This window comes from Eleutherodactylus coqui, chromosome 1 (genome assembly GCF_035609145.1).
Source record: "Eleutherodactylus coqui strain aEleCoq1 chromosome 1, aEleCoq1.hap1, whole genome shotgun sequence".
Classification (NCBI taxonomy): domain Eukaryota; kingdom Metazoa; phylum Chordata; class Amphibia; order Anura; family Eleutherodactylidae; genus Eleutherodactylus; species Eleutherodactylus coqui.
Genome location: NC_089837.1, coordinates 497,043,530 through 497,069,137, shown reverse-complemented (window position 1 = coordinate 497,069,137; position 25,608 = coordinate 497,043,530). Strand labels below are relative to the sequence as shown.

The 25,608-nt window shown below is 46.1% G+C and overlaps 1 protein-coding gene across 3 annotated transcripts in view; it reads right to left on the bottom strand.

Annotated features, from left to right (window-relative positions):
- SLC36A4 (solute carrier family 36 member 4) overlaps positions 1 to 25,608 on the bottom strand; it is a 253,925-nt gene that overhangs the window by 165,910 nt on the left and 62,407 nt on the right. For all 3 annotated transcript variants that reach the window (XM_066586982.1, XM_066586972.1, XM_066586991.1), the window contains exons 9-10: positions 14,157 to 14,326; positions 8,991 to 9,160 (exon numbers count right to left, since the gene is read on the bottom strand). In XM_066586982.1, coding sequence (XP_066443079.1) covers positions 8,991 to 9,160; positions 14,157 to 14,326 — 340 coding nt within the window. The remainder of the gene's footprint in view (positions 1 to 8,990; positions 9,161 to 14,156; positions 14,327 to 25,608) is intronic.

The following is a 25,608-nucleotide window of genomic DNA, read 5'->3' as shown; positions in this document are numbered from 1 at the left end:
GTGGATGATACCCGCTCCCTTTTGTGGAGCACCACCAGCAGGAGAGTTCTCTAACACTACATGAGGTGATTTAGGTCGCTGATGATCCTCTATTGAAACGCGTCGGACCATTAGTGTTAGTAGTCAATTGGGCAATGCTCGTAGACCCTATTGGCACTAAGGCTGAACCTACCAATAACCATTGGACTGAATAGTCATTATTGAGCAGGGGCGTAGCTAGAGGCTCATGGGCCCGGGTGCAAAAGTTTAGCTTGGGGCCCCCTTCCAGACCCGTCCACCCACCACTCCTTTTCACAGCTACTCCTTGTATATCACTTTTAGCTACATTACTGTTTTTTTTAATGACCCATCAATGGATCATTAGTAATCAGGGGTTTTAGATTTTTAAAACATCCAGAACACAAACCTCAAGGCATGCTTTGCTTCCCCAAGAAAGAAAAAAATAATGATATATACACATACATACATACATACAGGCACACATACATTGGAGACAGCATGAGCTAACTTTTATAACATGTTAGGGCTCATGTCCACGACCAGGTTTTCACCACGTATTATGCACACGTGGTAATCCCAGCATGCTCTCTTTCTCTGCGTACCACGTAACGTGAGCCCTGTACACTTGTATGATACGCTGCCCATACACAATACATTGTTTCCATACACATTGTCACTCTAAACAGAGTGGGGAATTAAAAAAAGAATCCCCCTGTGCATGCACAGTGCTACACAAAGCCATGTGCGGTCCCTGCCGGCACCGTGCATGGGTGGGAAATGTGTGACATGCTGGTGGTCTCCCACAGTGTTGTAGGCTTACGGCTGTGGCATTGAGCCCTCAGTCACCAATACAGCGGCTCAGTTCTAGCATACCTCTAATAGTGAAGTCAGGTGCCGGCTCGCAGAACCCCCCTCACTCACCCCCACTCCCCATCACACAGAACCCCCCTCACTCACCACAACTCCCCATCACACAGAACCCCCCTCACTCACCACAACTCCCCATCACACAGAACCCCCCTCACTCACCCCCACTCCCCATCACACAGAACCCCCCTCACTCACCCCCATTCCCCATCACACAGAACCCCCCTCACTCACCCCCATTCCCCATCACACAGAACCCCCCTCACTCACCCCCACTCCCCATCACACAGAACCCCCCTCACTCACCCCCACTCCCCATCACACAGAACCCCCCTCACTCACCCCCACTCCCCATCACACAGAACACCCCTCGCGCCCCCCCCCCCCCCACTTCCCATTACACAGAACACCACTCGTTTCCCCCACTCCCCATCACACAGGTCACCCCTCGCCCCCCCCCCCCCACTCCCCATCACACAGAACACCCCTCGTTTCCCCCACTCACCATCACACACAGAACACCCCTAACTCACCCCCCTCCCCCCTCTTAATCATACCGAGGACGTTCCCTCTCACTGACTGCACTTACTTTCACTATGGTCTCTGCGCAGGCAGGCAGCCTCTCCGGGCACATCGGTGCTTCCTCCCAGGACCTCCGCTCAGACCCCTCCCCCATCTGGTTCTCCAGCACAGAGATCATCAGAGGGGAGGGGTCTGAGCGGAGGTCCTGGGAGGAAGCGCCGATGTGCAGGAGAGGCTGCCTGGCTGCGCAGAGACCATAGTGAAAGTAAGTGCAGTCAGTCAGTGCCGCCTGACTGACTGCAAAGTAAGCCCCGTGGGCCCCCAGGGGCTCAGGGGCCGGGTCGCAACCGCACCCCCAGCACCCCCTATATGTGCGCCAGTGGGTTGGAGTCATCAACAATAACCCTTTTGTCTGTTTGTTTGTCCATGGATGGGTGCTTACATCCCTGTTTTTAGATATTTATTAATAAAAAAAATGTTTTTTTAGCATCTAGTCAGTGAATTATTAGTCTTTATTAAGTTAGGCTGCTACTGCCTCAGGGACAGGGTAGTACAATCTTATAGGTTAAATATCAGTACGAGGATTTTTAACTATTAGAAGTTTGGAAGTGGACATCAACTCAATGGGCCCTCAATATAAGGAAGGCATGTGAGTGGTTGTTCATCAGTACCTTCACCTGTGCTATTGCCCGTCCATATAGCAGTTAGGCTGTCTGCAATTTGAGGGAATAGGTGTTTTTACTTGCCCTCTCGTATTAGAATATCAGTAAGTATATGGCCACTTTCAGTGATTTTTTTTAAGCCTGTTTATATTGTCCTTTTCTGTGATTTTTAGAACTTGCACATATGCTAAAAAGGAAGAAAAATATGTTTATCAAATAGAAAGAAGATGGGAATATCTAAAGAATAATATAATGCAGTCTGTAGAAACTGTAGGGCAAGTGTCTGAAAAGCTAATAATGAGTTGAGTCAACAGAGGCTGAAAGCACTAAAAAGGATTGGGGGAGTATGCCAAAAATGCTAAAGGGTGTTTATAGGATAAAAATGGTGAATTGGTTAAAAGGATGTTCAGAAGGTCGAATTTTTTTGAATTCCTATTTCGTATCAGTTTTCTCTCAGAAAGTAAATTTAACATCAACTGATCTTCCCTGTGCTATTGGGGGAATAAAATAATTCAGGATATCTAAAAACAGAGAGATAGGGAGGGAACACTCAGCCAGCTTAAATGAATTCAAGTCTCCAGGTCCAGATGATTTACATCCTAGGAAATGCAAAGTCCTACATCTGGGCAAGAAAAATGGAAAAAGCACATACAGAATGGGAGGAATTAGGCTAAGCAGCAGATGTGAAAAAGATGGGTATACTAATAGATCATAGACTGAACATGAGTCAACAATGTGATGCAGCAGCCAAAAAGGCAAACACAATTCTGGGATGTATTAAGAGAAGCATAGAGTCTAGATCACGTAAGGGCATTATCCCCCTCTACTCTTCCTTAATCAGACCTCATCTGGAATACTGTGTCCAGTTCTGGGTACCCCACTTTACCCCACTGGGAGTGCAGCTGCCGTGGACGAGCTCCCTTTTGATGTGCTATGGGGAGATGGCCGTCTCCCTCTCTCCGCCTCTGGGCGGAGGCTTCCGTTTAAAAGTCTGGCAGTGACTGCAATCACTGCCAGTTATTGGTTTCCCTCAGGTTGCTAGCTATTCTGCATCTGTAGGTCTCCTGCCTCTGTCAGCTTGTCTCCTATTTTGTTACCATCTGCTAGGTTGTTCCATCTGCCTCGGTACAATCAGTATTTTTTCGTGTTTTTTTTTTTCATCTGCCTGTCCGGTCGGTAGTCTACCCATTTCATCTAGGTACGCCAGCGCTCCTTCTCGGTCCCTAGTTAGCGTAGGGATCGCCGCCCAGTTGCCCGGAGTGGAGGCAAGTAGGCAGGGACATGGGTTGCGGGTAAGATCCAGGGCAACCCGGGCTGGCGTATCCAGTGTAGATTACTGTAACAGCCTCAACTCGGTTGTGACTAGTTGCAGAGTTGATTGAAGATTCTCATTACTAAAGACCTTTATTTATATAGTGCCAACATATTTGGCAGCACTTTACAAATCAGATCATTAGCAAGTCTGCTCTAAGTTTTGACTTGCTAATGTCCATTAAAAAAATGCCTGCTTACCCGAGTATGTTGACCCAAAAAGGCTGGCTTTTTCCCAAAATTTCAGAAACTCATCTAGCACACAACTGTAGTAGTTCAGCAACTCCCATTCTTTTAAAAGGGTTGTTCAGCTTTAAAATATTAATGGTGTATCCTAAGAATAGGTCATCAATAGTGGATTGGTGGGGGTTTGCCATCCAGGATGTTTTCCATGTCACTGAAATCATACATTGAGCTGATTTCTGCAGGAAGCAGACAACGCCATTCAAACTACAGTGACGAGGCATGGCATTGCAGGCCAAGAGTCTATTCATTTTAATGGGAACTTTGCCTGCAATACCAAGTCTGGCCACTGCTGTGGGAACGGAGCTGTCCGCTTCCTGCAGAAATCAACACTGTGCACAAGATGGCTAGCAGAGCCTGGGCAGTAAATCAATTAGGATCTGCTACTAGTAGCCTATCCTGAGGCTAGACGGTCAATAATTTAAAGCTGGACAACCCTTTTAACTTGTTTTATAGACATGACTTGGGATCTACAAATTCCAGTTAAAAATCTGGTAGTGCTTCCTCAGGACAACAGAAAAGGGGCATTTCAACAAAGTAGAAGGTTTTAAAGCGAAGCTCAAAGACTGATTTAAGAAGAGGTCGGTGTTTTTAGAAAAACCTACACGTTTGTATCATTAAGAAATTTTTGTTTCTCTAGCCGAGTCTGGAACAATCTCTGTTTGGATTGGCTGTGGTTACACAGATTACCCAACAAGCGGTTCTTTCCCTTGTAGTTCTAAATTCCGTCCGCTCACATCTTGTGTAACAGCTATGAAGAAAGCAAGGTCACGCCACCACTTGTAATTTTGTAGCTCTCCTACAATTTTACCCTTCGGAACAAGAAATAATATTTCCTTTAACAATCCACAACAATGTTGCCAGGCTTTCCCTGGGCCCATTCATCCTTCTCTGTGTAAAGACCAGCTCTTTCTATTCACTATCCATTTTTTCTAAAGAGGAAGATTGAAACTACCGATGGTTAAGAGGGTTTATGCGGGGACAACATTTTCTTCAAAGCTGCTCAGCCTGCTGTAAAAAGTACAAAAATAAAATAAAAGAATCCATATTCGCCTCACCCAATCACCCGCTGGTCCGAGATGTCACCAACACCAGGAACATCTCACCGCGGCAGCTAATCACCAACCGAGGCGAGACAGTTCCTGTATCAGGAAGTCATTACGGCTGCAGCCGGAAATAAAGACCAGCAGGATACCGGGAACCGCTTTTATTTTTATTTACTTTTTTACAAAATCTTGAGCAGTTTTGGAGAAAAGGTTGTCCTTAGATAAAACTTTTAAAAGGGATGTCACAGTTCGAAAAACTCTACCCCATCCATATATGTTGCAGCTGTTCTTTTTCTAATGTAGTCTCTTACCCGTGGCTTTACCAATGCGATGGCCACGTGACTCTGGCCCCCTGAGCATGTGCGCCCAGGTGGTGTAGGAATGGATGGGGACACACAGTGTATCCTCAAGTTGGCTGTCTTGGGTATAGAGGCCGGTGTTACAGAGTAAGGGGAGCTGGTGTGTATGGCGGATCCAACACTGGCCTCAGCCAACGGCACTATGGGTGATGACCACTAATGAAGTGGCACTTAAAGTGTGAGAGAAAACTCAAGAGCATGGCGGTAAAAATAGGATTGGGAAGGAGGTAATTGGGGACATTAAACTGGATTACATGGGACAATTAATGTCCACTATTAAAAATCGATTTGATAGTCCTTTAAGTCCTCATGTCACCTCAAGTCCTCATGTCAACCTCATAAAAACAACCCTGTCATGACATTTTTAAATCTGAGCTTTTACGACGCTGGAATTGCTGGTGGAACTGAATGATCTAATGGTGTTGCGCTCTCCCAACTATCGCCTTAACACAGAGGCTAGGCCATTTTTGCGCCACTTCTGGGCTGGAGCCCCATACAATTTTAACTTTCACTTAAATCTAGGGCTATTTCAGCACATAATCCCAGCCCACAACGCAACTTTCCCTTTGTTTGTCCTTGAAATGAGTTCATTCGAAAAATCTTTTCACACCCAACAAATGGAATTGCACAGCGCGGGTAAAGGGATACCTGTGGACTACCAGAGAAAAAGAAAATATAACTTTTTTGCCTTTTCTTCTGGCTGAAAATATCCAAAGCCATATCATTAACCCTACGTTGTTCTGTTCTACAACTAGGAAATTAAAGTTTTTAATAGAGACTGGACAGTTTTTGTGAAGCCAAAGTCGCCATCTGCAAATTGTCAATTAGACTTTCCAATCACTTTTTATATTTCAGAACTAAACCTCCGCAGCTCTTTCAGTTTCCTTAGGTGCCTTTGTGAACCCGATCTGATGTCCGGTTAGGTCGCCTTGTAAAGGCAAGATTTTTTTCGTCTGTACAAATTCCCCTTAAAAATTGTTCAAAATGAGAATCATTTGTTTCATAATGGCAATTAATTGGATATATCCAAGATCACATTGGTGGCTCAGTGGGTTCTACCTCTCCCCCCCCCCCCCCCCCCCGCAGTAAGGCGAATATGGAATGTAGATACAGTCATGCATGTGCAGTGCTGCTCCATTAATTCTATCCTATGGCCTGATGATAACGTTAATTGCATTACAATCCCCTTAACCCCTTCCATGCCCTTCCTTTCTACTTTAGGCTCTCTTCACACCTGTGTTCTGCACAGATCCGGTCCCTATTTTGTTCAGTAAAACTATGACGAAAGCCCAAAGAATCCCATTATAGTCAAAGGGGTTCGTCAACCCTGTTCACGTCCATCATATACAATCACTTCTGTGATTTTCATCATTTTGCTCCAGCAGAGCAGGAAAAATCATTAGTGTGAACATGAACAGCTCCTTACCGGTAGTTCAGGGACTTTTAGAAGTTGGTTTTTCGTGCACAAAGTTTCCAAATCCCACAAAAACTACATTTTGAGGGTCAGCAGCTTTTTCACATGATACTTCCAACTAACTTTTTAACCATTGGACAATCCATTAAAATTTGGGGGTTCTTTATGATTTATTGGCATTATATTGAGGGAGTGATGTGGGTGTGATCTCTTAAAACGGGTCTAGTGTATGTGTAAAACTTTTGGGCCATCTGATTTATTTTTTTATTTTTTTTTGCAACTGTTCACAAAAAAATTAAAAAGGGTAGGTTGTCAATCCTGTTCCTGCATTGAGTAACATATCATTGTATTCTTGCTGATAACACAGCTCTGCAGTGCTCAGATCCATTGGTAGAAGTTACTGGCAGCCACTAACAAGTATCGGTACTTTACTGTCTGCTAGTTCTCTCCATTCACTGAGAAGAGGCGGAGTCTCAAATCAATACAGCACTCCTATTGGTCAAATGCAGGAAGCAATTACAAGGACAGGAATTGGCAGCATGTAGAGTACTGGCACAGACCTCTCAGACAGGGTTACCGCCCAGTGAAAATAAGTAAATGGATTATTGGAGCGCGGTGGTTTCCTGTAAAAGAGGTTATCCCACCAAGACAACCCCTTTTAAAAACTAAGTTGGCCCAAGATTAGTGGATTGGCACGGTTATGGCTTTTCTATGTCCCAATGATATGGCCACAAAAGAAGAAAAACATAGACCTACATGGCAGCCATTAAAATGAATGCTTCTGGCTTGTAGAGAGCAAGAGATGAAGAAGGAGAACGACAGTGCGCGAGAAAGAGAGCATGACTCCTATGACATCTACACTACCGTTCAAAAGTTTGGGGTCACCCAAACAATTTTGTGTTTTCCATGAAAAGTCACACTTATTCACCACCATGCGTTGTGAAATGAATAGAAAATAGAGTCAAGACATTGACAAGGTTAGAAATAATGATTTGTATTTGAAATAACATTGTTTTTACATCAAACTTTGCTTTCGTCAAAGAATCCTCCTTTTGCAGCAATTACAGCATTGCACACCTTTGACATTCTAGCTGTTAATTTGTTGAGGTAAGCTTGTGAAATTGCACCCCACGCTTCTAGAAGCATCTCCCACAAGTTGGATTGGTTGGATGGGCACTTCTGGCGTACCATACGGTCAAGCTGCTCCCACAACAGCTCAATGGGGTTCAGATCTGGTGACTGCGCTGGCCACTCCATTACCGAATACCAGCTGCCTGCTTCTGCTGTAAATAGTTCTTGCACAATTTGGAGGTGTGTTTAGGGTCATTGTCCTGTTGTAGGATGAAATTGGTTCCAATCAAGCGCTGTCCACTGGGTATGGCATGGCGTTGCAAAATGGAGTGATAGCCTTCCTTATTCAGAATCCCTTTTACCCTGTACAAATCTCCCACCTTACCAGCACCAAAGCAACCCCAGACCATCACATTACCTCCACCATGCTTAACAGATGGCGTCAGGCATTCTTCCAGCATCTTTTCATTTGTTCTGCGTCTCACAAACGTTCTTCTTTGTGATCCAAACACCTCAAACTTGGATTCATCCGTCCACAACACTTTTTTCCAGTCTTCCTCTGTCCAATGTCTGTGTTCTTTTGCCCATCTTAATCTTTTTCTTTTATTGGCCAGTCTCAGATATGGCTTTTTCTTTGCCACTCTGCCCTGAAGCCCAAAATCCCGCAGCCGCCTCTTCACTGTAGATGTTGACACTGGTGTTTTGCGGGTACTATTTAATGAAGATGCCAGTTGGGTACCTGTGAGGCGTCTGTTTCTCAAACTACAGACTCTAATGTGCTTATCTTCTTGCTTAGTTGTGCAACGCGGCCTCCCACTTCTTTTTCTACTCTGGTTAGAGCCTGTTTGTGCTGTCCTCTGAAGGGAGTAGTACACACCGTTGTAGGAAATCTTCAATTTCTTAGCAATTTCTCGCATGGAATAGCCTTCATTTCTAAGAACAAGAATAGACTGTCGAGTTTCAGATGAAAGTTCTCTTTTTCTGGCCATTTTGAGCGTTTAATTGACCCCACAAATGTGATGCTCCAGAAACTCAATCTGCTCACAGGAAGGTCAGTTTTGTAGCTTCTGTAACGAGCTAGACTGTTTTCAGATGTGTGAACATGATTGCACAAGGGTTTTCTAATCATCAATTAGCCTTCTGAGCCAATGAGCAAACACATTGTACCATTAGAACACTGGAGTGATAGTTGCTGTAAATGGGCCTCTATTCACCTTTGTAGATATTGCACAAAAAAACAGGCATTTGCAGCTAGAATAGTCATTTACCACATTAGCAATGTATAGAGTGCATTTGTTTAAAGTTAGGACTAGTTTAAAGTTATCTTCATTGAAAAGTACAGTGCTTTTCCTTCAAAAATAAGGACATTTCAATGTGACCCCAAACTTTTGAACGGTAGTGTATATGTCCTAATAGAGCATATCAGACGACTGCTTTAAATAAAGACCTTTCCAATATGAGAAGGGATCCTAAATGACGGGTCAACTCTACTCACAGGTGGCGCAGACCAGTAATGACCTGACGGCGAGTTCACAGGGCAGCTTCCACTTCTTGGACACTCTTGAGGTAACCAGTGGCAGGATAATTTCAGCGGGAACATAATACTGAATTGCATAGGTAACAAAAATCCCAAAGCAGTAGAGCGCCTTCACCAGCTGGTAGAGCCTGGAACGAGGAGAAGGAAGGCCAGAATTACAGCAAGTGGACATAAGACACCTTCATCCACTAAAGCTTAGAATTAGTAGGACATTGCCAGAATAGATTCCCATGACCTTACCGTTATCAAGAACGGAACGGCCACGGGGAAATCAAATACACTGCATCTGCCCAGCAAATGTCTTAGCAGAATGCAGATTGACATTTGCAGAAACCTGCAAGTCAGCCCACTGTAACTCCCACTAAGGGAAATTAGATGTCCTGCGACTATTTTGCTTTTTAGGGCTCTTTTACATTGGAGGACCTGTCGGAAGCAGATGTCCACCAGGTCCTCCCAGCGATAATCAAGCTGGAGCGGACGAGGGATCATTCCGGCCCATCGGCCACCATTCATAGTTTCCCTGCATTGCTCCAATGTTGGGCGAGGTCCGATACATGCTTCAAACATTAAGTAGGACAGCGCTCAAATGTCAGACGCTGTTCTGCATATGTATGTTTCAGTATGCAGGACATTGGAGCGCTGTTCTTCATACCGTTAGAAACATGGCCTATACACATTGTATGCAGTTATAGGATGCCTCTGTATTACAGGGATATCCATCTATCATTAGAGAAATTAGAAATGAAGTCTTATTATATAAATGTGTGTTACATCAATATACATCTATTTACAGGATTATTATAAATCATCTTCCCAATGTGAAACACTCATAACACGTTTCATTTTCAAAAAATTGCTAATCAAATCATGAGTTCATTTTTATGTGTTTCTGTTGAGTAATTCCAAGAAATGGCTACAGGTTTCTAACAGTATGAAGAACAGATGTCAGAGCACTGTCCTGCATATGTATTTTACAGCATGCGGGACAGTGCTCCATACTGTAACATACATCTGCAGAACAGCCTCCAACATCGGAGCACTTTCCTGTATGCTGTAACATACATCTACAGAACAGCCTCTCACATCGGAGCTCTGTCCTGCATACCATAACATACATCTACAGAACAGCCTCTCACATCGGAGCTCTGTCCTGCATACCGTAACATACATATGCAAAAAAAGCCTCCGACATCGGAGCTCTGTCCTGTATGCTGTAACATACATCTACAGAACAGCCTCTCACATGGGAGCTCTGTCCTGCATACCGTAACATACATATGCAGAAAAGCCTCCGACATCGGAGCTCTGTCCTGCATACCGTAACACAGATGTGCAGAAAAGCCTCCAACATCGGAGCGCTATCCAGTATACTGTAACATACATATGCAGAACACTCTCTGACATCAGAGCACTGTCCTGTATGCACTAACATACATCTACAGAACAGCCTCTCACATCGGAGCTCTGTCCTGCATACCGTAACATACATCTACAGAACAGCCTCCAACATCAGAGCTCTGTCCTGCATACCTTAACATAGTTATACAGAACAGCCTCTGACATTGAAGTCCTGTCCTGTATGCTGTAACATACATGTACAGAACAGCCGCTCAATGGGAGCTCTGTCCTGCATACCATAACATACATCTACAGAACAGCCTCTCACATCGGAGCTCTGTCCTGCATACCGTAACATACATATGCAAAAAAAGCCTCCGACATCGGAGCTCTGTCCTGTATGCTGTAACATACATCTACAGAACAGCCTCTCACATGGGAGCTCTGTCCTGCATACCGCAACATACATCTACAGAACAGCCTCCGACATCGGAGCTCTGTCCTGCATACCGTAACACAGATGTGCAGAAAAACCTCCGACATCGGAGCGCTATCCAGTATACTCTAACATACATATGCAGAACACTCTCTGACATCGGAGCACTGTCCTGTATGCGCTAACATACATGTACAGAACAGCCGCTCAATGGGAGCTCTGTCCTGCATACCGTAACATACATCTACAGAACAGCCTCCAACATCAGAGCTCTGTCCTGCATACCTTAACATAGCTATACAGAACAGCCTCTGACATCGAAGCCCTGTCCTGTATGCTGTAACATATTTATGCAGAAGGGCCTCCGACATTGGAGCGCTATCTAGTATACTGTAACGCACATATGCAGAGCTGGGGAGTGTGTGTGTGGATGCAGGGAAATTGTACTAGAAAAAGTTTTTAAAAAGTCACTGCAGAATTGTGTTAGAAATCCTCCACAGGGATTTTGCCCTCAGAGGGCCAAATCTGCGTGTAAAACCTCAGTAAAAATCGTGGCTTAGCCACGGATTTGTGTCGCAGTCTTTAGAGTCAGAATTTGCTTGGAAAAAATCCACACCAAACTCCGCCATGTGAACATAACATTACAGACTATGCTGTGAAAATAGGAAAAAAAAAAAAATTTTTCACAGTTCTGCCGTTTCTGTTTTACTTCACGGGCACGTAGCAAGAAGTACATGGCTCCCCGTGGAGGGCTGTAATGCTTTTTAAATACCTCTTGATGAAAGCTTGATTAATAGAACAGCTTTCTAATTTGATGGATATTAAAACCCACATTGTCATAATGTTTTTTTATGGCAGCATTAATTTGTTTAAAGTCTACTTAAGCATACAAAATAAGAAGCAGCGCTGTGACTACTAATGTGTCATCTTCTGGAAAAGGTTACAATCCGTAGGAGGCTGGTTTTCGGTGCAACAAGTCATTATTTTAATGGCACTATTTTGGGGGAAGATCTAAAAGTTACTGAAATACATTTAAATTGTTATCCATTGGGCTGCATAGGACATGGGAAGGGAGGATAATAAAATAAAACCGCAATGGAGTAGCATTATTTTTTTTAGGACATATACCAAGGGGGATAAATAAGACATTAGTTTTGCAGTACAGGTTGTTCGGGTTACGGCGACACCAATTATGTGCACTTTATTTTTTTTGCATAATGCTGTACTGCGGTATATAACGCCTCTCACAGTAAAACTGACAGGTATGCTATTAAGCCTTGCCGCAGACATATAGATGTAGCAAAATGTAACCCAACATCGATAACTTGCCACAACAAGTTATTTAAGGGTGGTTTCATATCTGCGCTGGGGATGCCGCTGTCCTGCTCAGTTTTCCTGAATCCGAATGGCTGAGTCTCTGGATGGAACTGAACAGCACCAGATGGACCCCATTGACTATAATGGAGTCCATCAGCTTTCCGCCCAGCTGGATGCCTATGGGACAGAAGAAGCAGCGCCGTTTCAGCCATATCTGTGATGGAGCCTCGGGCCGGAGGTTCCACCGCAGGTATGAAACCGGCCTTAACATAACAAAAGCTATTGAAAGGCCATTGATAAAAGTTTTGTGCCCTAGTTTACTTAACGTGTTGAGCGTCAAGTTAAGCTTTGCTAAATCTGTACACAGATGGCAGACCCGAGGGCCTTCTATAAAAGGGGTTTTCCTACAACTTAAAATTGCTTCACAGCCACTTTGCACTTCCTGGCTGCTGCTGACCAGGACAGGTGACTGCTGCAGCCAATCAGAGGCCACAACAGTGATCTTCTATAGCCAGTGATTGGCTGCCGCAACCAGGAAGTACCAAAATGCTGAGAAACAATTTGAAATATTGGGAAAACCCCCTTAAAGTTGCTGACTGCCATGGAAACACCACTGGTGCACTGTGTTGGTGCTCTCGCTAACCACTTTGATCCTGGCCACTTAACCCCTCAGATGCTGCTCCTTTAATAGCAATTAAGGCATCCAAGTCCTCGACCACTGCAGCAGAGTTTCAGCTGTAGTTTGCAGATGGCAGCCACTGCGGATCGTGCGGGTGTTACTTCTGCGCCCGCATCATTCAAGTGACAGACTTTTATGGTGTCTGATGTTTATTACGGTAGCACTGGGTCATGGGGGCAGTTAACATAGGAGTACTGATTTAGCTTACAAAAGGTGTTGGTTGGGACATTGCCTTTAAATGGTAAGTTAGAGTATAGAGCATCAATGTTTAGTTGGTAGGGGTCAGACCCCTGGGGACCATGCCAACCAGCAGAATGAAGGGGCCAGATTCCCCTTAATTGTGTGTATAGTCATAGTTACTCATCTGTATGGGTGGCTGGTACTGAACCTTAGATTCAAGTGACTATGACTAGCTGCAGTACTCGGCATAGCCACATCCATGTGTGGTGCTGTACCGGTGTAAACAATAAAAGGGTCCTCATAGCACTCTGTCCCCTTTGTTCTGGGGATTGGTGGCGGCTCCAGGAATCGGGCTTTAACTGATGTAACATCCACCACCCATTGATAGGTAAAGGGGGTGTCTGCCACCTTTAGGGTGCGTTCACAGCAGCAAAAAATTGGGACCAAAATCTGCACCATTGGTTAAGCTTCAGACTTCACTGAAAGGGTGAAATCTGCTACAGATCTGCATCAAAATCCATATCAAATGCAGATTTTGACACGGATTGTGGTGTGGATCGGCACCAATGCCGGCCATGTGTGAATATAACCTAAAGATTGTCTGTGACCAATACCATTCAATGCTACTACAACGGCATGCCATTCCTTCTCCCGATCCAATGGGCTACTCTTCGGGAAGCTTTGTCCCTTATATGGAGCAAGCTGAGCATACCGCAAGCTTGTTGCATCTAAGGGGTCAGGACTACCCGAAGCCTAACCTATGTGATCGGCAAATGGAAGCGCTGGATGTGATTGGTCACAGACTTTGAAGCAACTTTTTAGACGAGCTGACAACCCCTTTCAGTATCAGAAGGGTCAGAGGAACCATGACTACCCAAATTTAAACCCGCTTCCTATATGAACGATGGACTGCAATCCTGCCGTTGGAAACTTCGAAACAACTTTTTAGGAGAGCGGACAGACCATTTAAGTCACCCCCGCCGCCTCCCAACCCAAACAATGACCTTCTTGCTTCATTCTCTCCAACCGTATAACGAGACATCTTCATTGATCATTCACATTTCTGAATCCGAAGACATTATGTGACGGCTCTCATCGCGTTCCTCCTTCAATATTCTGTGCTAGGAAAGAGTCACATCAGGGTTTCTGAAATATACATGAAAAAGGAACTCACCAGGAATCCTGAGGAAGGTTTAGAGTGATGCTGCCTTTGATTTGGTCTCCGAAGCACAGGTACCCCACTGTGGCCAGTGAGATGTACAAAACTGTCACTATTGCCATGCCGATGTTCAAGGCATGGGTAAATTCTCGCTTTTCTTTCATTCGGTTTTCCAGGGGGAGAACCTGCAACATAAAGCAACAAAGAAAGGAACGTGTTATGTTTAAAGTTACGGTCTGTTCGAGGATTGCCCATTATGTCTATGCACGGATGTATACCGCAACTGTATACCCTAGGGTCAAACGCCTTGAAGCCATAACGGCATGTACAATACAGTTTGGTCAATCATGTTAACCCCTTAATGCACCAGGATGCCGGCCTCCCGCTGCAACACAGAGATCAATGAAAACATGGATCTCCGATTTTAACCCCCTATACACCAGATGCAGGCGTCCTGGTTTGCCATTGCCTATGATTGTAATTGCAAGCGATAAGGCATTGCGGTACAGAAGTCCTGCAATGCCCTATAATAGCTGATATGGTTCAAGTCCCCTACAGGGAGCTAAAAATTCCCCTATCAGTATATATATAATATATAAATATAATATAATATAATATAAATATATTGGTGGGTCTGTCTTCAAAACCGGCAATTAGGGACCTTTTAGACGCGACCATTCTCGTTCAAGCAAGCGACATCACCACTAGGCTGTTCGCACTCATGCAGCCTGTTTAGACAGGTAGACGCATCATTGGCTCGTTCAAGCAAGGATCGTCAGTCCCCATATAAGCGAATGAGAGGGACCGAACGAGCGTTGTTTAACCCAAACGAGCCAATGATAGTTTATATGCCTAATAAAATGAACCAAAGAACAGCGAACGATTAGCGTTCCTTCAGTTGTTGACTCGCGTTTAGACCAAACGATCATCATTCACTTTGCTTGTTCTGTCTATAAGCGCCCTTTATACCCAGTCTGTATGCAGAATGTCACCGAAAGATGCAGCCAATCACAGGTCTGAATGGCAACTCGTGATATTGCTGAGAGGGGCCATACAGGAGACCGAGAGAGCCGCCCCTCACTGCCCGACCACCTAAACGAGTTGTCTGGATACAAAGTAACTGTTCAAAAATATGAGTCAAACAGGCTAAAACAAATGGGCAGTTACCCTCCTCAGCCCCAGCGATCCTACTATGCGATCTTCCTGGTGTCTGTTGAAAGTCAGGTGACCGCTGCCTGCCAATCAGAAGCCACATCATCACCGTTTGGAACTCCTGGCATGATAGCGCCTATGGATGTGAGCACTGATGCCAGGAGAATCGCGGTGCTACAGCATTGGATTGCTGGGGCTGAGGAGGGCAAGTACCCATTGGTTTTATCGTTTTAACCCATTTGGCCCATATTTTTAAGACGTTCACTACAATGCGGAATCTGAAGAGTTACAGGGCTGGGATCAGTGTTCTATTCGATCCCGGCTGGTGTCAGCTGTCAAAGACATCAGACACTTGCCACGCATGGGGTGGGCTCAGCTCCTGAGCCTACGCCGGCGCACATTCTACGTACAAGTATGTCAGAAGTTGCCGAGGGTTTTTTCTTTTCTTTTTTTTTTTAACCCTTTGCAATCCAATTTTGGATTCAGGGTTTCCTAGGGGGTTTTCTCTTTCTGCCAATATACAATGGTGCCACCACCTATTGGCTAGAGCCAGTATTGCGGTATTGGACATGCTGGAGAGGCACCCCAACAACAGTAATATACAGTAAGAATACCCTGCCGGACATCTTTCAACATTGGAAGCTGTGCAGCCTTCAATCAGAATGTCTTTAGACGTCAGGCAGTGGATTGGAAAGGGTTAAAGATAGAACTTCATTATGGGGTATCTAGGCTAACAGCCACAAGTCTTCAGAGCAGTGCAGTTACCTCTGTGACAAGCCCTGTCCACTTTCCTCTACACTGCTCGTACAGCGTTCCTATACTAAACATGGACAATGAAGAAGGGGCACATGACCAGACTTGTCCATCAGCGGCTCCCAATAAATAACATGGGGCATAACACAGAAGACTCGCACATGTGAAGTGTTGTGTGCCACGTTATTCAATAAGGGTCCCCAATGGACGAGTCCAGTCATGTGCCCCTACATAAGCAACCATGTTTCGGACAGCATTATAGTGCGGGCAGAGCTTCTTAGAGAGGCACTGAAGAAATCAGGCTTATTAGTACGTGCTTCATTACATGGTTTCTAGTCCAGATTTAACCCCTTGATGCTAAAGAGCCAGGTTTGTATAGAGCGGCCCCAGGAACCAAGCTTACCTCATACATGGCGGGTGCTGGCTGTCTTTGACAGCTACCTGTAAAATCGCCATTCACGCAGATTGTGGCTGTTAACCTTTTAAATGCCATTGTCATTTCTGACAGCGGCTTCTAAATGCCCTGATCGGAGTATAGGAAGAAGAAACCAAAGACCAAAGGGGAAAAAAAAAAAAGAATATAATATACATTTTATTAAATGGGTGGGCCACACTAAGGCAGAAATCAGCTCAGTCCTTAAAGTCAAGAGGTAATGTAATTATTGTGGGTTTCTAATTGGTACTACAAGAACTTGGACTATTTTACGGTCTGTGATTAACCTACGATCGCAGATAAAATAGCGTATTCGCCGTGCTCTGCAGAAATCGCCAGAGGCATTGAGGAGCGCGCTCCAAAACTATCAGACGCCATCGATATTAGTGGCCAGCGGCGCCACTTAGCACAAATGAAACTTCTCTCAATTAAATATCCTTCCATTCTCTTCCACTCTAGTCGGCTGGATGTGTACATGGATTATTTCCTGAGGCCGATCATCTATCAAGTGCCGCAGTGCTGTTATATGGGGAGGTTAAAGAGGACTGTGTCCGGACTGCGGGGGGGGGGGGGGGTCGTTCTGTAGGAAGAAGCGGGCTGATTTACGGATGATAAATGTAATATCATAAACACTCAATAACGTGTATTTTGCTACAAGGTATTCCTTTCTCAGTGCTGAAAAATATAGCACAATTCCAGTAATCTGGCACTTGTTGGGTTTCTGAATTATGCGATTGATGTCAAGATCTGAATTGAAAGGAAATTGTCATCACGTTTTTACTATCCAATCCATGATAAACCTTTAAAAGCGCTGCTAATATGATTTCCTTATCGCTTTTTAGTTTTGCAGTCCGTGCCCCGCTACCTTTACAATCTGTTTTTGAAGTTTTTCTTTGTTGTAAAATTCCAGCTGCGCCTGCACACCTCAGTCCTCCTTTACTTGCCGAGACTTCAGCTGTGAACTGCGCATGGACCTTGATGATTGTTACTCCTGCAGTCACATGACCTCAGAAGCCAGGCGAGTAACATCAAGGCGCAGCTAGTAAAGCACAGTGGAGGTGCACAGGCCGGGTTTGCCACAGCGCCTGCGCAGCATTACAGCCAAGAAACAAAATCAGTACGCATGCCAGGCAGGAACAGGGGTGTGCCGGGGGCGGCACGGAGGGACAAGTCTGACTCTTCTCTGCTAAATCTGACTCTTTTTAGCTTATTAGACCACATTTACACTGAAAGACGATTGCTCAAAAATCGCTCAAATGACAGTTTGAGTGACAGTTTTGAGTGATCATCCTTGCATAGTCTATAGTAGCTAATAAGCTACTAAAGAGCTATGCAGGCAGAGCCTGACACTGCCGCGATCACTATGCGAACAAAACAGCCTGGTGCTTAAAGGGGTTCTTTCATTAAAAAAGAATACTTAACTATTCCTCCCCCATCAGTCTACTTACCAGCTCTTCACATCCCCCATCTTCTCCTGTCTCCTGCAGTCCAGGGTCACTTCACCTCCAGCTGGCTGATTCTTCTCTTACCTGAAAGGTTACGTACATTGGCTGGCAGCCTTCTTCCTGACAGCCAATGTACGTTACATCACAGCTTACAGTCCAGCAGGGGAAGTGCCGATCTACCTCAGAGACTGCTCATGCGAGCTGTCTCTGAAATAGATCAGGATTCCTTCCTAGCCAGTGAACACTATAGCGCAGGGACATGCCCTTCACTGACCCGGCCGGAAGAGAATGGGAGAAATGCAGCCTTCATAACAAGCCGGACATGAGGTGAGGTGAACCCAGGGCACTGCAGAAGCTCAGCCAGGAGATGTGGTAAGGAGACTGACGGGAAAGGGAAGGAATACGAGAGGCCAGAGTTTTTTTTAAGGGGTTAAATGTTTATCTTGGATTGGATTGTAAAAACTTGGACAGTTTCCCTTTAAAGAAAATAACTAAAATACAGGGTGGCCACAAAAGAGTATCCAGCACCACACTCTTATGAAAGTGGTCTAAAAGAAAATCTGTCTTTGTCACCAATCACAGCGCAGCTTTATTTCTTCTACTGCTGAGGTAAAATGAAAGCTGTGCTGTGATTGGTTGCTATGTGCAATAAAGATTTTTTTTTTAGACCGCTTTCCTGAAGTGCTGCGCAAGCGCCGCCTCGTTTTTGATTGGCATGCATACAGATTTTATTTCTTTGCTGCAATCCTGTAGAAAACCCTGCCCGCGAACCTCAGCTCTCCTCTACTTGCTAAAATTTCAGCGGTGTACTGAGCATGCGCATTGATGATGGTTACTCCCATTGCTTCTGAGGTCAGGAGACGATCAAGGCGCATGAGGTGACTGTCACCTTTCGTTGCCCAGTGTTAGTCACCACTGCGGAGGCCATCATAGAAACTTCCCGACAATCTTTACGTCTCAACCCCTGTGCCCTTAAAATTACAGAACTTCAATTAACCATATAATACAGGAGGCGATTTAGGATAATTTGCTGTAGATTTTGGGCTATGGATCTTGGTGCAGATCCACACCAAAAAACATGTCAAAGTCCGTACCAATTGGTGACGGACAGCAGATTTCATGCTTTCAATGAAAGAGATGAATTCTGGTGCAGATCCGCGGCACAATCAAAATCAACGGTGCGAATTTTGACAAGGAAATTGCTGTAGATTTTGGCACAAATTTTCCACTGTGGAAAATCTGCACCAATTCTGCAACGTGTGACCGTTCCCTTAGGGTATGCTCACACGTTGCGGATTTTGGTTCGGATCCACACCAAAAACTGCACTGTTTAGTGTGGATTTTTAAGGGTTTTTCGGTGTGCATCAGCAGCAGATTTCAACCTTTGAATGGCCGAGTTGTGCTGCAGATGCGCACCAAAATCCTTGGTTTTTGATGTAGACCCCACCATAGATTTTCCACCGCGGAAAATCCGCAGCAATTCCATTACGTGTGATCATACCCCATAGACTGTTTTCATAAATCAGTCCCATCATCGTACACTATGGGGCAATTTCTTAAATGTTCTGCCTCAATAACTGCTCTGCATTCCCTATGCAGCTAGTAAACCGTATTTTGCGCCCATTCATGCGGGTGTATGCAATTAAGATTTGTGAGAAACGAATGGATTTCAATCTGTGTGTGTGAATGTTGCATTCATTCATACATTACCGTATATTCCGGCGTTAAGGCGACGGGGCGTATAAGACGACCCCCCACCTGTCACCTTATACGGCAGGAATACAGTGCAGCCAAAAAAAAAAAACCATTACTCACCTTCCCCGGCGTTCTGCGGCGCTGCTGCAGGCTGTCGCTCCCTCCTGGTCCCCGAGCATTGCTTTCTGGACGCAGGGCCGTCAGCCAATCACAGCCATTCAATGACATCATTGAATGGCTGTGATTGGCTAAAACATACGTGCCTTCAGCCAATCACAGCCATTCAATGACATCATTGAATGGCTGTGATTGGCTAACACACGTGCGCCTTCAGCCAATCACAGTCATTCAATGATGTCATTGAATGGCTGTGATTGGCTGACAGCGTGTGTTAGCCAATCACAGTATTAGCTTTCTGGAGGCGGGGATTTCAAGCCCCGCATTCAGAAAGCAATGCTCTGCCGGGGACCAGGAGGGAGCGACAGCCTGCAGCAGCGCCGCAGAATGCCGGGGGAGGTGAGTAATGGTTTTTTTTTTTTTTTTTTTTTTTTTTTTTTTGACACTTTCTTTTTTTTTGTATTACCGGCGTATAAGACGACCCCCGACTTCAGAGCAGATTTTTCGGGGTTCAAAAGCCATCTTATACGCCGGTATATACAGTAATCCCATTAACCCTTTAAAAAGTTTTATCTTACTTTTATCCTTCCAGTTTTGCCTCGGTGACCGAACCATGTTTTTGAAATCTGACCTATGTCACTTCATGTGGTAATAACTTTCAAATGCTTTTACTTATGAGACTCTGAAACAGCTTGTGTCGCATTGATACTTAATTACAATAGTACATTTTAGCCGATAGGTCTTGCGTTTATACAAAAGTTTCCCTAGGGTGGCATTGCTGCCGAGAGGACTTTGCGGCCGAAGGCCATGTCCTCGTCCTGCTGCACTTTTACCCTATAGTGTTTAACAAACATGTGGGGTTTCTTCCAGACTGCGGCTTTGCATATCTGCTCGACCGAAGCTGAGCTATGTTCGGCCCATGAGGATGCTACTGCCCTTGTAGAATGGGCTTTAAGAGCTAAGGGGATTTCCTTCCCGAGGGCCTTATAGGACTCTATGATGGCTAGGCGGATCCACCTGGCTATGGAGTTTTTTGCCGCTTTGTTCCCTTTATTTGGGCCACTGAACTGGACGAACAGGTTGTTGTCCCGCCTCCAGTGGTTTGTCGCATCTATGTAGCCTAGGACTGCTCTCCTGACGTCCAGGCAGCTTAGGAGTTTTTCTTCCTCGTTTTTAGGTTTGCTAAAAAACGAAGGAATTATTACGTCCTGGGACCTATGAAAACGTGATACCACCTTTGGCATGAATGCAGGGTCCGTTTTAAATACCAATTTGGAGTCCGAGATTTTTAGAAATGGGTGGCGAATGGACAAAGCCTGAAGCTCGCTAACCCTCCTCGCAGACGTGATGGCTACTAGAAAAACGGTCTTGATCGTAAGCATTTTTATCGGTAGTGCTTCGATCGGCTCGAATGGTTCCGCTGACACGGCCCTTAGAACCCAATTAAGGTTCCAGTCTGGAACAGGTTTTATGGGTCTAGGTCGTAATCTAGCTGCTGCTGTCAGGAACCTGTTGACCCATCTATTGTTCGCGAACTTCGTGTCGCATATGGCGCTAAGGGCTGCGACCTGGACCTTCAGGGTACTTGGAGAGAGGCCCATCTGTAGGCCCTCCTGCAAGAATTCTAAGATCAAAGGGATGCTCGGGATAGAATCCCCGGAATCCCTTCCCTGTCTCCATGAGGAGAACCTTCTCCAAACCTTCTGGTAGATAAGGTGGGTTGTCTTTTTTCTGCTGGACATTAACGTTTCTACAACTCTTTGTGAGAATCCCTTCCCCCTTAGTGAGGATTCCTCAAGAGCGATGCTGTTAAGTGGAGTCTGTCTAAGCCCGGGTGGATCAGTGGCCCCTGTGATAGCAGATCTGTCCAGGTCGGAAAGGTGACTGGGTCCTGGACACTAATGTTGTCAGAAGACCGAACCAACTTCTCTTGGGCCAGAAGGGGGTCACCAGGATTAGCGTGCATACCTGGGTTCTGAAATGTTGTAAGACCCTGGGGATCAGTGGTATCGGAGGAAACGCGTACGCTAGCCCCTCTCCCCAGTCCTGGCCTAGGGCGTCTATTGCTGTAGGATGATCTCCTGGCCGGAGGGAGAAGAAATTGCCTACTTTGGCGTTCTCCCTGGTTGCAAATAGGTCCAATTGTGGGGACCCCCACCGGTTGGTCAGGATTCTGAATGCCTCCAGGGAGAGAGACCATTCTCCTGGGTCTATCTGCTTCCTGCTGAGGAAGTCTGCTTTTTGGTTTAGCGTCCCTAGTGTGTTGCCATGATCGAAAGGATCCGGCCCTCTGCCCAGTGGAAGATTTTCTGCGAAATGTTTTGCAGGGCAGGAGACCTTGTGTCCCCCTGGTGCCGAATATGGGCGACCGTTGTGGTATTGTCTGACAGTATCTTTAGATGCTGGTTCCGTAGCGAGTTTTCTAACTGCTCTAGGACCTGCCATATGGCCTGCAGCTCTCTGTAGTTGGAGGATTGTTCTTTTATCCTTTGGGACCACGGGCCCTGAAAGAACTGGTTCCCCACATGCGCTCCCCATCCCCAGGCGCTTGCGTCCGTTGTGATGTGCGTGGCTGGGTTTTGTAGCCAATGAACCCCTTCCTGCAGGTTCGCTGGGGATGTCCACCAACGCAGGGATGTTTTCACTGCGTTTGGGATATACATTTTTGTCCCTAGCGAGGACTGCTTTTTGTCCCATGTGGATAGGACGGAGGCCTGTAGAGCTCTGGTGTGAGCCTGGGCCCATGCTACTCCGGGAATGCATGACGTTAGGCTTCCCAGGAGAGACATGGCTTCCTGAATTGTGCATGATCGTTTCTGTAGGAAGAATCTGACCAGCCTTTGTATTTTTTGTATTTTTTCCTTGGGCAGGCAGGAGCATTGTAATTCTGAGTTGAGCGTTATGCCCAAAAACATCTTCTTCCTGTCGGGGTCTAAGCTGGATTTTTCCCAGTTTAGGATCCATCCTAGAGAGCTAGAGTTCTAGCACTATCTCTAGGGTGCTTTGTTAGTAGTTTCCTGGACCCTGCTATTATTAAAATATCGTCCAGGTAGGGTATTATTACGATCGACTTTTTCCTCAGGTAGGCAGCTACCTCTGCCATAATTTTGGTAAAAATTCTGGGCACTGAGGAGATCCCGAAAGGCAGGCATCTGAATTGGTGGTGCTCTATTCCTTTGCCCATATCCACTGCGAACCTTAGGTATCTTTGGGACCCCTCGTGGATCGGTATGTGGAAATAAGCGTCCTTCAGATCGATGGATGCCACGTAGGCCCCTTTGGGAATCAACTTTATCGTTGGAGATAGACTCCATTTTGAATTTTCTGTACTTGACACAGGTGTTCAAAGGCTTCAGATTCACTATCATCCGCTGTTTCCCGCAGGGTTTTCTTACTAGGAAGAGCCTGGAATAATGGCCCTTAGTTTCCTCGTTTTGCGGTACGGGGGATATTGTGTTTAGATGTTGCAGGTCCCGAACGCTCTGCCTTAGTAAGTGTAACTGTTGCCCTGAGCCTCCTGTGATAATGAATTTCCTTCTGGGGAGGGACACCAGTTCTATCCGGTATCCCTGCTGTAGGATCTTTGGGATCCATGGGCCTTCGTAAATTGCGGCCCATTGGTCTACAAAGTTCCCCAGCCTTGCCCCTACGGAGCTGGCGTCAGGGTCTCTGCTTGGGCTCCCCCTGGTGGGGATTAAAGAGGATATTTCTCCCTCTGCCCCCCTTGGGGTAACTCCAGCGGCCTGTCTTGCCCTTGCCTCGGTAGGCCTCGGGCTGTTGCCCTGGGGTTCGGAAGGTGGTCTTCCCTCTCTGCGGTTTTTCTTCCGGGAATCCCTTCTTTTTGTCGGCCGCCTTCTCCAGGATTTTGTCTAGGTCTGGTCCGAACAAAAACTGACCGTAGAGCGGGAGGGCGCATAGTTTATTTTTTGAGGCTAGGTCGCCTGCCCATGATTTCAGCCGTAGTACTCTTCTGGCTGAGTTAGATCGGGCTGTAGCTTTTGCCGAGAGTTTAACCGTTTCGGCCGCGGCATCCGCTAGGAAATTTGTTGCCATGCGCAGGATAGGTAGGGAATTTAAGATCTGTTCCCTTGGCGTTTTATTGGTTAAGTGTAGCTCCAGCTGTTCGAGCCATACCCCCAGAGTGCGCGCCACGCAGGTGGCTGCGATCCCTGGCCTAAGTATGCTTGCTGCTGCCTCCCATGATTTTTTTAGAAGGCCTTCGGCTTTGCGATCCATGGGATCTTTTAACTGTGCGGCGTCCTCAAAAGGGCAGGCTCGTCCTCCTAGCTACTTTGGCCACTGGGACGTCTACCTTGGGTATCTCTTCCGAGCTTGCGCAAACTTCCTCCTCGAATGGGTACCTTCTTTTTACCCCTCTAGCAGAGAAGGAACTTGCGTCTGGTTTCTTCCACTCCTTTTGGATAATTTTAATGATGTTTTTGTGGACAGGGAAGGTATGTTTACGCCTCTCCCCTAGTCCCCCGAATATCTCGTCTTGCAGGGTGCGTGGGTCTCTGGGCTCTTCCATTTTTAGTGTAGCCCTGACTGACTTAATCAATTCTGTTAAGTCATCCTGATGGAAAAGGTATCTTTTGTAGTCCTCATAGTCTGAGGACTCCTCGGCCGCCTGTTCCTCTTGCTCTGATCCGATAGAACTCTCGGAGTCGGAAGGCTCGTCGGGAACATACGCCTTTTTCTGGCGTTTCGCTGGCGGTGCCAGCTGTGACGTTAGGGCAGATCTAACTTCCTCCTTCACCAGCTTCCTAACGTCATCCAGGAATCCCCCCGATTCCTCTTTGACTAGCCTAGCTACGCATGCCTTGCATAGAGGCCTCTGGTACGTAGCTGGCACTCCACGCATTTTTTGGGTTTTGTTCAGGGGGGGGGGGGGGGGGGGGAATGTCTTTTTTATCCCCCTGACAAACAAAAAAAGGGGAAAGTATTTTTTGCGGGTAAATATGCATTTTTTCCATATACAATACATTGGATTTTGCATTTTGTGCTTTTGCCGCACTGGCTACTTACGGCCGCTGAGGCTTCAGCTATCTGTGGGGCTGGAGCACTCATTACTGTACCGATGCTGCAGACACCCTGCGACCTGTAGTGCTGGTCCACCTTCTGGCTTCTCTCAGGTTCCTTATTTTGAATTTTCGCGCTCCTGTGCTAAGCCCCGCCCCCTCCGTGCGGCTCCTGGTGCGAGCGTGATGACGTCACCACGCTGGACACGTGACGCGACGCCCAGCCCCCCGCCGTCCAAGGGCTTCCTGGAGCGCAGCGCTGTGACTATACAAGGAGGAGGAGGGGGACTGAGGCTCCCGCTTTGTACCCGCCATGGGCCGCCGCGGGAGGAGCCTGGCCCGGGGGTTACCACCTCATGTGGCGTCCCGGGAGTCGTCTGGCCCACTGCCCTCCGATCCGCCTGTAAGTAATCCTGGCTGGCTTCTCCGTCAGCCCCTCTCAGAGATCCTGCCTTCTGGCAGGACAGGAAGGCACTGAGGAAAGTGGGGAAGGGGGGGAGCTTTTAACCTCTCAGTGTGTTCCTGTCCTATCAGGAGGAGGCAATCTCAATTGGTGCTGTCGTGGAGACGACTGGGGGAAATTTTTATATATACATACATACCATGATAGATAGATATATACATACACACACATACACATACACACACATATATATGCATACATATAATATATATATATATATATACACACATATATATATATATATACACACACACACACACATACAGAGCAATTCTAATATGTCCACATATGGACTTGGCAAACAATAAGCCTGTATTGGGGAGAGGTTGCAATTTCAACTACTCACCTGCCAGAGAAACCCATGATGCCTAAAGAGCCAATATTTTAGCCC